The sequence below is a fragment of the Sciurus vulgaris genome (assembly GCF_902686455.1).
Source record: "Sciurus vulgaris genome assembly, chromosome: 2".
Lineage (NCBI taxonomy): Eukaryota > Metazoa > Chordata > Mammalia > Rodentia > Sciuridae > Sciurus > Sciurus vulgaris.
In genome coordinates, this window is record NC_136462.1 from 134,029,407 (window position 1) to 134,042,134 (window position 12,728).

General features: G+C 39.6%; 1 protein-coding gene across 1 annotated transcript in view; it reads left to right on the plus strand.

Annotated features, from left to right (window-relative positions):
- The first annotated feature begins 924 nt into the window (after positions 1–924).
- Positions 925–12,728, plus strand: part of TARS3 (threonyl-tRNA synthetase 3) — a 50,958-nt gene continuing 39,154 nt past the window's right edge. The window contains exons 1-5 of the mRNA XM_079122095.1: positions 925–1,355; positions 2,168–2,239; positions 3,250–3,443; positions 8,697–8,820; positions 11,666–11,787. Coding sequence (XP_078978221.1) covers positions 1,038–1,355; positions 2,168–2,239; positions 3,250–3,443; positions 8,697–8,820; positions 11,666–11,787 — 830 coding nt within the window. The 5' untranslated portion in view covers positions 925–1,037. The remainder of the gene's footprint in view (positions 1,356–2,167; positions 2,240–3,249; positions 3,444–8,696; positions 8,821–11,665; positions 11,788–12,728) is intronic.

The following is a 12,728-nucleotide window of genomic DNA, read 5'->3' on the forward strand; positions in this document are numbered from 1 at the left end:
ACACCAGTCTAAGCTAACTCTCTCATTTCAGAATTCTTATGGTATTTATCACCTGTATCACATCATCCGACATGTTCAGTTACATTTATCAAGGTCTAAAGGCACTGTGGTGTTAGTACATAATCACTGGCATCAGATTGTTTGGGGGGTTGAATCCCAACTGTCATGCAGTTATTGTGTGACCTTGGTCAAGTGACATAGTCTCTCTGTGCCTCAATTTCTTCACCTACAAATGGATATAATAAGAGTATCTGTTGTTGTGTGTTGTTGCGAGAATTTTAAGAAGTTATTATTTGCAAGGATCTTAGAACAGTGTGTTTGCCAAAATTCTAAACCTTAAGAACAGCAATAAAAATCAATTCATGTTCCTGCTCATAGTTGTAAAGCATACAAAGGATATGTGGCCTTTGACCTAGACTGAAGGAGCTAGCAATTTTGTGCTGGTCAGATTTAAATTTTTGTAGAGATCTTCTACGTGCTCTAGTAGGGAGGCCTTTGCCCTGGCCCTGGCATGAAGGCCAAGGAGATCGATTCTCAATGGCTACTTTTTAGAACTTATTTGCAAGGTGAAAACAGTGGTGACTGCAAGAATTCAAGAGAGGAAAGGGAGAAATCCATTGGAAGAGGGAGATGTTGGCCTTGCTAAAGTATTGGACGATTTTGCCAAATGACATAGCCTCTCTGCCTCAATTTCTCCAGCTATAAACGGAAATAGTTTCATCATAAAAAAACAGCGACTGCAGGTAGCACCTGGACATGCTCTGAAGGTTAGAGGAGCCCATTCAGTGGCCCCATTGCCACTGTCCTGGCTCAGGCCATAGTCCCCAACCCTGCAGGGCTTCGAGACTCGGCCCCGCCCCTCTCACTGCCCCGCCCCCGGCAGTGTGTCCAGCCTCGGCCCCACCTCTCGACCCGCCTCCCGCGGCGCGCGGAGCTGCGGCCCTGCCCTGTGGCCTGTACGGGGCTGTGTCGCCCTGTCGCCCTCGAGCAACCGCTAACTCCCCGCGGGGCGTGGGTGTCTGAAGCAGTCGGGCGCCATGGCTGCTGAGGCCCTGGCGGCGGAGGCCGTGGCTTCGCGCCTGGAGAGGCAGGAGGAGGATATCCGCTGGCTGTGGACCGAGGTCCAGCGCCTGAGGGATGAGCTGCTGAATGCGCCCGACCGGTGCCAGGCCGAGGGGCCATGCCTCACGCGCGAGGTGGCGCAGCTCCGGGCGGAGAACCGCGACCTGCGCCACCGGCTCTACCGCCTGCGGCTGTGCCTAGCCGAGGAACTGAGCCACCAGGCCAAGCTGGAGAGCGCGGCGCGGGCGGCGGCGGCGCACGGGGAGGTCGAGCGCGCGGCTGCGGGCGTGCAGGTAGCGGGGCGGCCCGGGCTCGGGGCGGGGATAGTGGGCTGCCGCCTTAGCACTGCGACCTGCGACCTGCGACGGTGCTCACTTAGCGGTCTTCAACACTGCAGGGGGGAGAGCTGCAGGGTGTGTCCACCGTGGCGTACTGCCCGGTCGGCCCAGCTCCCTGCCCCGGTGCCCCCAACCAGTGTGTCCAGGCCTGACCCGAGCCCCAGCAGCGTGTGCTGAGCTCTGGTGCTCTACCCTGGCCTGCTGCGGCCCGGGAACTGCTCGATATCCAGCAATCGTCAAATTGACCCGAGGGTTTAATTTCTCAGCCATTCTGTTAAATAGCCTGCTACACATTTTTTCCGATAGCAGAAATAGCATTTTCATTTGTTTGAAAAAAGGGCCGTGGTGCTTGAGATTCATTGTTCTTTCCTTGGGCATAAAGATCAACAGTTCTGTTCCCTGTGATGGCAGGTGGTTTTGATGTTTTATTTGCTTGTTTGGGGAGTCTATCTTGAGAGAGCTCTATATTTAACATTATTGAATACAGTATTTTATTATTTTAGTTCATAAAAGGACAGATTATTTTCCTGTAAAACAATAAACTTAGTGAGTTCTGAAGGATTTCTGAAACTGTGAGATGTTCTTCAGTTCTACTCTGGAAGATGACTTGCCCATTGCAGGTTGTAAGTTGTGGTCAGGAGAGCCCAGTTCTGAACCTTTAAACATGGGGCACTTGAAGCCTGCTGGCATGTCCCCCTTCTTCCTCAGGTTTCAATGTGTTGTTCTTACTTGTCATTGACATGAGTTGTTTATAACTTATCTTTCAGCCTCCTTCTAGTCAAAGCCAAGAAAAGGACACTAAAAAGAAGAAGTTGAAGGAACATGAACCTGACAGTGAGGTAACATTGCTATGGAAATAATATAAAATACTACCTGTAATTTAAAATATGTACATGCAGATTTTTTATAAGAACATAATTATTAGTTAAATTAATATTTGAGATGTATTAGTGTATTTAAAACTTTTGAGCCTTACATGTGAGATGTAAGAAGTGTGAGAAGTCACACTGTATTTATAGGGCACTTAGTCTAAGTGGAAATAGTAGAGCTCTTACTTTGTATTAAGGAAACCAGCTACTCTGCTTTTTAAATATAAATCATTAAAACAATGAGAAAACATTCATTGAGCATTAACGTTTGATAGATGCAAAGGAGGAATTCCTGGCCTCAAAGAGAGCAGTCTGGTTCACAAGTTGAGATAAACAAAGGAGAAACAACTAGCAAATGAAGTGAGATGGTACATTTGTCCCCTCTGTATCCACAGGTTCTGCATCCATGGATTCAACAAACTAGATTGAAAATGCTTAGGGAAAAAGTTGCGTCTGTATTAAACATGTACAGACTTTTTTGGTCATTATTTTCTAATGTACAACCACTATTTATATGGTATTTATATTGTAAGGTATATTTTAAGTAATCTACAGAGGATTTAAAGTATATAGGAGGATATATGTAGGTTATAATGCTATTTGATTTAAGGGACTTGAACATCCTCAGATTTTGGAATCCATGGGGCTCCTGGAATCAAATCCCCCTGAATACTGAGGGATGACTATATATTAATGAGTGCTGTATTGTGTGCCTCTTCATAAATGTGCTGTAAATACTGGAAAAGGGAGATGCTGGTAGGTGTAGGAGTTCAAGGTGGCTGACTTAGAACTGGACCTGTAGAGCTAAGCAGTTAGATAGTGGAAATGAATCTTCTGAAAGGGGAAGTAAAGAGACAAGGGAGTATGTATGTATGCTGAGAAGGCAGTGGGGTGGGGGTGGTTGGAAATGATTTAGAACTGAGCAGCTAGCAATAAATAGTCTATATGTGTTAATCTCATTGTATTCTAATGATTTTCAGGTGAAACACCCAAATTTTATAAAAGAAAGGCTGGAGCTCTTTGAAACATTGAAAAAAGATCATCAGCTCTTGCATGCTATCGATGAAAAAAAGAAGAATGCAAGCAATGTGATAGCAGTAAGACTGGCTGATGGGAAAACAGTGGAAGGGGAAATTTGGAAAACAACACCTTATCATGTGGCTGCTGAGATTAGGTAAAAAAATTGCATGTGTGCTGGACACGGTGGCACGTGCCTATAATCCTAGCGGCTCCGGAGTCTGAGGCAAGAGGATCTCGAGTTTAAAGCCAGCCTCAGCAAAATTGAGGTGCTAAGCAACTCAGTGAGACCCTGTCTCTAAATAAAATACAAAATAGGGCTGGGAATGTGGCTCAGTGGTCGAGTGCCCCTGAGTTCAATCCCCAAAATAAATATACCAAATAAATAATATACCAAAATAAATAAATAAATAAAATTCTATTATTAAAAAAATACATGTATGTATCTAATATATAGATAGATATGAATAGAAAAATAGTTTGGAGAAGATATTTAGTATTAAGCAATTGTACCAGAGCCTGATAGAAATGTTTTCCTAGAAATAAAAAAAAAAAAAGAAGTGTTTTCCTAGAGATTGCTAAAATATTTTTTTTCCTCATTCAGTTGAATGAATTAAATGTAATGAAATTTTTCCTACTGGCTTCTAAAAAGGTCACTTGAATAAATTTATGAATATCAGAATACAATCTGTTCTTTTCTAAAAGATCCAAATTTTAAAGTTCTAATAAAAATATATAGTAGAAAAAAAATCTGTAATCCTTGACAGGCCACATCATACTGACTTTATTCATCAGCCAAGTAATTTCCATGAATTTTTACAGGTCCTTTAATTTTAGATTGAAGATGTACATGTTAGAGCTGCTTTTAGTCCTGGAATAGTTCTTGGTCTTTTTAGAAATTAGGAAAATTACTGAAGTTATACTGTTTTGATTAATGTTAATTTCTAGCATTAAATACAATTATATGGAAACCATAACCCAAAACTTCCATGTTAATATACTTTTATTATTTAACAAACAAATTGTGCCAGGCACCATGGTGCACGTCTGTAATCTCAGTGGTTCAGGAGGCTGAGGCTGGAGGATTGCGAATTCAAAGCCAACCTCAGCAACTTAGTGAGACCCTAAGCAATTTAGTGAGATCCTGTCTTAAAATAAAATATAAAAAAAAGGGCTGGGGATAGGATTCAGTGGTTAAGCACCCCTGCATTCAATCCCTGGTACCAAAACAAACATTTCAGCAGTTAAAATCCTTAGATTTCTTTTGAAAGCTCTGCATGGCTAGGGCATTTCTGTTTCAGCCTTTATCATGTCCCCTAAATACCCTCCTAACCCAATTCCATGTTTTCCAGGGGAGATGATGCGTTAGAGAAAAATGGATTTTGAGGCAGAAATAAGTTTGTATTTTCTCATGAGGAGTCAGGTTTCATGTTAAATGTGTTTCAGCAGTTCTCAAGTGTGATCCCCAGACCAGCAGAATTGGCATTACCTGGGAACTTGTTAGAACAGCAAATTCTTCCAACCCACTTTCAACCTCTTCATTCAATCAGCTGTCTTGTTTTTATAAGCCCTCCAGTAGCTTCTGATGCAAGCTAAAGTTTAAGAACCATTGAATTTGGCTGCACTGTTGTTAACAGAGACCCCTAAAGACAATGTCTTAAATAAAGTAAGGTGTTGCATTTTCTCATGTAATAGTCTATAAATGACCAGGCAAAGCTGGTGGACTTCTCTGGTCCATGAAGTCATTTATGAGCTCAGGTTCCTTTGGTCTTGGTGATATGCCAGGTCCTATCTGTGGGCTTGTGTGCAAATGAGGGGAAGGGAGAGTGAAGAACAGTGATGCTTTGAAGTCAAGTTTCTGTAATATTGTACTTTCATTTCCACTTACATCCTGTTAGCTCACATTTAGTCACATGACTACACCTAGCTATAAGATAGAATGGAAAGTAGTGCCAACTAGCATGTGTCTCACTAAAACACTTTTACCATGGAAGAGAAGAAAAATGGTTTAGAGGACAACAGGCAGTCTTCCCCGTCAATCCCTCCAACATCTAGATATCTGTGGGTGGTCTTCTTTCAACATCTGACACTCACCCCTTCCCCAGGTGAGACAACTCCAGGTCCCATAACTCAAAGCTCACAGTTCCATGTGATTTGCAGAACACCCCATTAGGCTGACTACTGCATCTTAACAAAGAACAATAATAGACAAGTCTTCTCATACCACATGTATACAATAAACAAGAAAATCACAATTAAAGTGTCTATTTAGACAAAAAGGAGAAATACAGCAGGCAATGCTTTACAGAAGTCATCAGATTCTGCTCACAATTGCTATGCCCACAGTTAGTGCTTGAGGCGACCCATCTGGTCACCTTTTGTTCTGTGGAAGCAGCTTCCTTGTCCACATACCTCTGTGGGCCCTGATTTTGTTCTTTGGGAAGTTGTAGTTGGCTCTTGCCCTTTTTTCCCCACATCTAAAGTGTGGGGAAGTTTTCCCCTTAGGGGCTGTATAGTGTGCACAGCCTAGTTCTTTCAGGTGCACTTTTGGGGTCTGAGGGTCCCTTAAGACATGTCACCAACATTTGTAAATTGGCTTTTATAGTTGATTGGTAATAGAATTCCCTCAAATAGTTAACTATAGTGGGCTTCCTGTCTGTTTGCTACTCATCAGTTGACACGAAGATCATCTCATTTAAAGATGCCTTCTAGACAGAGATTCCTCACCCTCTGTTTCTTTGCTTTTGTACTTGGCTTATTCCTTTCTTCCTCAGTTAAACTGAGAGCATGGAAACAACAGGCTTGTGGAAGGGCAGTGCCCTTATTCTCTAATCCTTGCATTTCCACCGGTCCCTATTGTCTGTCTTTATGTGTGGCCTTTGAGAAGGGCTGTCAGTGCCCATTCTTCCTGCTGTTTGGGATAGAAGATTGTCTTTCAATCTTTTACAGCCCAACATTTTCCGAACTCTTAGTCAATTTGAATTTTAGGTCAGAGGAGAAGAGAACCTTCCTTGGCAAAGCCCTATCCATTGCCTCTCTTTCAAACTAGATAGTGACATGCAAGTTTTATTCTAGGGTTATCTTGTTAAAAGCAACAGGAGTTATCCAGTGTCCTTTTAAACCTGTTTCCTCATGTACTATTGCAACACATGGTTTGCCTGCAAGTTTTTATCAAATGTTTTGTAATGCCATATAAATATTATTGATTTTCCAATATCCTTAGTATCTATTTTCTTTTATTTTTTTAATTTATTTTTATTGTAAACAAATGGGATACACGTTGTTTCCGTTTGTACATGGAGTAACAGCATACCATTTGCATATTCATGCATTTCTTAGTATCTACTTTCTTGTAACCTATTGCCCCTCTGCCAAGCCAGTGCCACGTTTTTTGTTTTGTTTTGTTTTTTAATTACTTGCAAGTCCTTATTTCTGTATTAGCTAAAACATAGCCTGAACTGCTACATGACACCAGAAAAAACTGAGTGGCTTAAATATAGTCCAAGTCTCTTTCTCATGAAGCAGTCTGGAGGTGAGTGGTCCAGGTTGGCAGGTTAGCACGTCTCCACAGTCATTTGGAGATCTAAGTTACTTCCATCTGGTTGCCATGGTCCAGAAGTAACAGCAGCATGTGTGTTTTAGTTCACAGAAAGCAAAGAGGGGGTGGAGAAGTGCCTTCTTTTGTCTTAAGGCTGAACTGCAGAAGTGGTGCATGTCACTTCTGCTTATATTCGTTGTTGGCTCTAGTCATGGTCTCATGGCTACATCTAGCTGCAAGGAGAGTTGGAAAAAGTATAGAATAAGGGAGCCAATGGATTTGAGGAAATTTTTTCAGTCTATCACAGCCAGCAATATGAAAATAAAATTCTGTCATTAGTAACAATATCTAACTTTGATTAAGTTAACATATATAATCTTTTAATTCCTAATATAAATGTATGAAAAAGGCACCATAATTCCTATTTTATAGATGAGAACACTGAGATTTAGAGAAGCTGAGTAAATTGTCCAGCATTTAAATTCAGGTTGGCCTCACCCCAGTGTGGGATCCCAGCAACAATGCTATACTGCTGTCCAAGGTAATCTTAGAAATGCCAATTAAAACATGACATTGTAGAGAGGATATAATTTCATAGTACCTAATGTTATAAAAGTAGAGACAAGGTACCAACTCTGCTGATAGGAAAATTTGGCAATATATTTCAATGTAAGTCATTAAAAATGTGTTTCCCTTGATATAGTAATTTTACTTGGAGTATTTTTCCTGAGAAAATACTTGGGTACTAAGATGTGTGTTCAGGAATTTTCTTGCAACATTGTAACTTCCAAAATAAAACAATAGCAACAAAAAACCAAAACCCACAAAGAAATAACCAAAATGTTATCCTACAGTTGTTAAATAGCATATTTTAGGAATCTGTCGTTAACAGAAAATGCTGTGATTTATTTTTAATCTTAAGAATTAGGTTACAAAATAACATGCATACTGATAATATTAAATATTTTATATCCGTGTATATATGGAAAAGTGTGGAAGGATATTGAATAAAATATTAACTGTAATTGCTGGGTGGTGGGATATGTTTGTTTTTCTTTGTGCTGTTCTGTGCTTTCCAGGTTTCTTAAGTTTGTCAATATTTCAAACAGTAAGTGTTATTGAAAAGAAAAAGATCAATACCTTAGTAGAAAATAGGCAGAGAAAATGGACAGTTCATCAAAATTAAAATTAATCATCAAAGAAATCAAAATTTTCAATATCACATTGACAGATTTAAATTTTTTTCAGGGTGCAAGGAAGTACACTCAGATGATGTTTATCAGAAATCTTTCATGCCTTTTGACCTAGCAATTTTGACCTAGCAATTCCACTTCTGTGAACTTATTCACAAAAGATGCAAAGATGCATGTGTATAGATGTCTATGTGGTGTGCTCTATAAGAGCAAAACTGCAGGTGGCCTAAATGTGCAGAGGTGGAGGTTTTGTTAACAAATATAATACTTCTAGGCTCTTTGGAAGTCTGATGGTGTGGCAGTAAAATTCATGGTATAAAATTATGGTGGCAACTGTGTTTAAGAAGTGGAAAAGGAGCAGGTATAGGAGAAAGACTAGGTAGTCATGCACCAAATGTTATAATAGTTATTTCTGGGTGGTGATGTGTACATGGGGTTTTAATTTTATTTTTTGTGCTTTTTTTGTTTTCTAAGTTTTAAAAATAATGAACATATATGACTTTTACACATAAAATAATTGTTATAAAATAAAGTGTTAACTGTCCTGGAAGTTTACATTTGCATTTTCTATCCACTTTCAAAAAAGAAAAAAACACTAGAAATTATTTTACTCTTTTCTTCTAATATTCATGATAGCATATTAATAAGGCTAATTCCCAAGTGAATTTTCTCTTGCTAGTCAAGAACTGGCTGAAAACACAGTAATTGCCAAGGTAAATGGTGAATTATGGGACCTGGACCGCCCATTGGAAGAAGATTCCACCCTCGAGCTGCTGATGTTTGATAATGAGGAAGCTCAAGCTGTAAGTATTTTAACAACCATCCAAACAATCTTTGGGCATTTATGTTGTAAACTGCACTGGGGAAGAGACCATGTATTAAAGTAAAGAATGATGAGTTTTTTGACCTTAAAGATTTAAAATTACAACTATAGTATTTAATAGATATTTAATAAATCTTTGTACATATACAAATGTATATGAGCTTTATAAGTAGCCCATATTTACCATTTCTTAAAATAATTGTTTCCCTAAGTTAGAATATTTTAGCTGTTAAATAATGTGCATTTGGAATGAATTTTAGGGCTGGGAGTATAACTGAGTGGTAGAGTACTTGCCTAGCATGTATGAGGCCTTGAGTTCAATCACCAGCACCAGAAAAAAAGCAAAATCAAAAAGACTGTTCCATTGTGATTTGCTGAAAATAAAGTTAATTGTAATAGATTTAAAAATTCACCTATCTGATAATCTAATATATGTGGGAGGGATTGAAAAAAATTATCAAAACTCAGGGGCTGGGATTGTAAATCAGTGGTAGAGTGCTCGCCTAGCATATGGGAGGCACTGGGTTCGATCCTTAGGACCACATATAAATAAATAAATAAAACAAAGGTATTAAAAAAAACCCTCAAATATCCTCTACTAGTTAATGTAATTTTCTATAAAATAAATACCAAATTTTTATGTAGGCCTCTGATACACCTTAATTTGGGAATCTCTTTTTAAGTAGTCCATTACCTCCATTAAAATCAAACCTATGACTAACTTAGGTTATATTAATTGTTACGCTTACACTAAATTTCTTAATTTCTTAATCTGAACCATGAGAACTGTATTATAACTTCTGTTTAAAATATGCAAAGTATAACCAGTAAATAGGTAAATAGTACAATATTAAGAAAACAATTTTTAAAAGTGATTCAGAAAGTACAGGTCTACACACTGTCAACCGTCATCTCCCTATATCTAGACATGCCTCTGTTTTGTATGTGCTACTGCCTGTGTGGTGTCACACTTAGATACTGTATAGGAATCTTTAGTTCAGTTGCATTCACTGTGAAATTCTTGATTCTAACCCCAAGGTTTATTTTTTCTTGTTTGCCCATCTCGATATACTACTCCACTACATATCCAGTTTTCTAAATCCAGAACCTTGGAGGTTATGTGTAATTACTTCCCTTGCTCACCTCTAGTCTCCAGCTTATGGAAAGCCCAGTGGATTATACTGGAATCTGTCCATTCTTTCTATCTGCATTGCCATCACCTGGGAGTCTGCACTTACCTTGTTATTCTACCATCCAAGAAACCATGCCAACTTGATGTTTCTTCCCTTAAAATCCATTCCCATACAGCTATAAAACTATGTTTTAAAATGTAAATTGAGGGACTGGGAGCATAGCCCCCATAGCATACGCAAGGCCCTGAGTTTGATCCCCAGCATCACACACACACACACATACACACACTAAAATGAATTGTTTCTCCTTACAACTCTTTAATTTGCCCCCTGCATTTGGAATAAAACCCAGTCTTCCTCATGGCCTGCATAGTCACTGGCCTTTCCTTCCCTCTTTAACCTTTCTAAACGCTTCTGTTGTATTCCCTACATGTTAACCACACAGACCTTCCTGCACCACTGTGAATGTAGGGCCTTCCCTATTTGCTGCAGAGCCCTGTTCATCTTATGGTTATTCCCTTACAGGTTTGTTTATTGCCCATTTATCTTCCAGTAGGCTATAACTGTGTGAGGGCAATTACTATATCTATTTCTTTCACTATTATCTTCCTAGCACTTAAGACAACAAATATCAATAAATATCTCAGTGTGTCCCAAAGAGGAGATTTGGGCTAATGTTGGCACTCAACCTGCTGTCGTGGCAGCAAGCACAAGAGGGGTGCTCAGCCCCAAAGACTGGTTTCTGGGTCTGTGCACAGAACATGTACCAGCCTATTGCTGGGATCAAGATTGTACGTAGTTGCTCAGTCTGCTAACTCTGTCTGCTCTGATTTATTTTTATCAAACAGCTTTCTAATTGTAATGGTTTTTTGTTTGTTTGTTTAATAAAGGGAAAGAAGGTGCAGACAGAAGACTCAATTATCTTGCACCTTTGGCACCTGTATTTATTTGGTGACTTGGTTGGTTTTAGTTTACCAGTAAACTATATATAATTTGTTGATAAACTAATTCTTGATTCATAAACTAAGCTAATTTGGTTAATTTTAGTTACTCATAAACTAATTCCTTGGGAATTTGAAACCAAATCAACTTTCTGAACTTATAGGTCTGATAACCCCCTTTGGACTATGGTGAATTCACCCACATTTATACTGCTCAGGAGTTTCAGGGAATCAGCAGGCATTTTCTGGCAAGACCTTTTCTTCCTAAGCTGTCTTTTAGACTTCCACAGTCACAGGCTATTCAGCATGTAGAGATGGCTGTGGAGATGCAGAATCTTGTTGACTTTAATAATATCCCAAACAGCCACTTGAGCTCTCTGCATCCAGCTACCTTGGAGACAAAGGAAGGGAACTAGTACCTGGCACTCTAGGGCTTTCTTCTCTCTCTGGCCTGAATTGGATTTCCACATGGCCACTCTGCTGGATGTTCCTAGTGCAAGGTCTCCTTCCCCACAGTTTTGTGCACAGGAGGAAATGATGTAGTTGCCCTGCTCAGCAGAACAGCTTTACACTACACCTGAGCACATGGCTGTGGTGGAATGCCAGGAAGAGTGCACATTGAGGATTCTCTTTTCACACGACTTGGCATTTATCCCCTTAAAATATATCCACTTGCTTCCTCATGCTGCTTTAGTACTTATGTCCCATGATGTAATTCTGATAGCTTATTATAGATTCTCTGTTCACACAGGTGTACTGGCACTCCAGTGCTCACATTCTTGGGGAGGCCATGGAAATTTACTATGGAGGCCACTTGTGCTATGGTCCACCCATCGAAAATGGATTTTATTATGACATGTTCATTGGAGACAGGTACCACCACACAATGTTGGCTTCTGAATGCATGTGTTTGTATTTTGTTGTTTTATAATGGTTGCATATTAACTCAGTCATATATATTGCACAGTGTGATTATAAATTGATTAACCACTTATGGAAATTGTTTTTTAATGAGGTTAGATTCAAGGGTAACTTCTCAATGTTTTCTCTCTTTTCCCCAGAAGGACATGAGAAGAACATCTAATCTGGGCCTTACTAGAGTATGCTACTAATTAAGACCAAAATCACAAATTCCTAGAAAGCAGTTAATCAGTTCTGCTCCATGATAAGGGTGCTGTCAACTTCAGCCAGTCATCTCACACATTCGAATGACAGACAGGAATTGCTCATACACACCTCACATTCCATAGGTCCGAGCTTGAAATCATTAGCAACTGACCCGCCCTTGTCCACCTCTGCCATGTATTCCTCATATTCTTAAGGGTACCAACAGCTGTCAAAACTGAAATGTTGGATCCTTCCAGTCCAGCCCCCACCACTCCTCACCACCACCCTACCATAGAGTGGCTCAATCTGGTTATGCCAATTTTATCTCCTAAATAGTTTTTCTCTCCTTTGCTTCTCTCATTTCTTTCTTAACTTAGGTTCATAATATCTCTACCCTAGGTGGGTACAGTACATTTTGACTTTGTCACCCCCACACTGCTTACTGACCCCCATAACTGAGCATCCAGCAGTCTGTAGTTTCTGTTCATAGACTTGCCCAATATGAACAATTTTTACTCAAAACCATGAACTGTGTTTATCTACAACACCTCTCATCCCAAATATGTGTTTTTTTTTTTTTTTTTTTTTTTTTTTTTTTTCCATACCAACAAACTGATTTGCCACCTTTCAGGACACCAGATGGGTGTCCAGCAATTCAGTGGAATCCTGACACTAACTACCTAGAGTTAGGCAAAATTCCAGGTTAA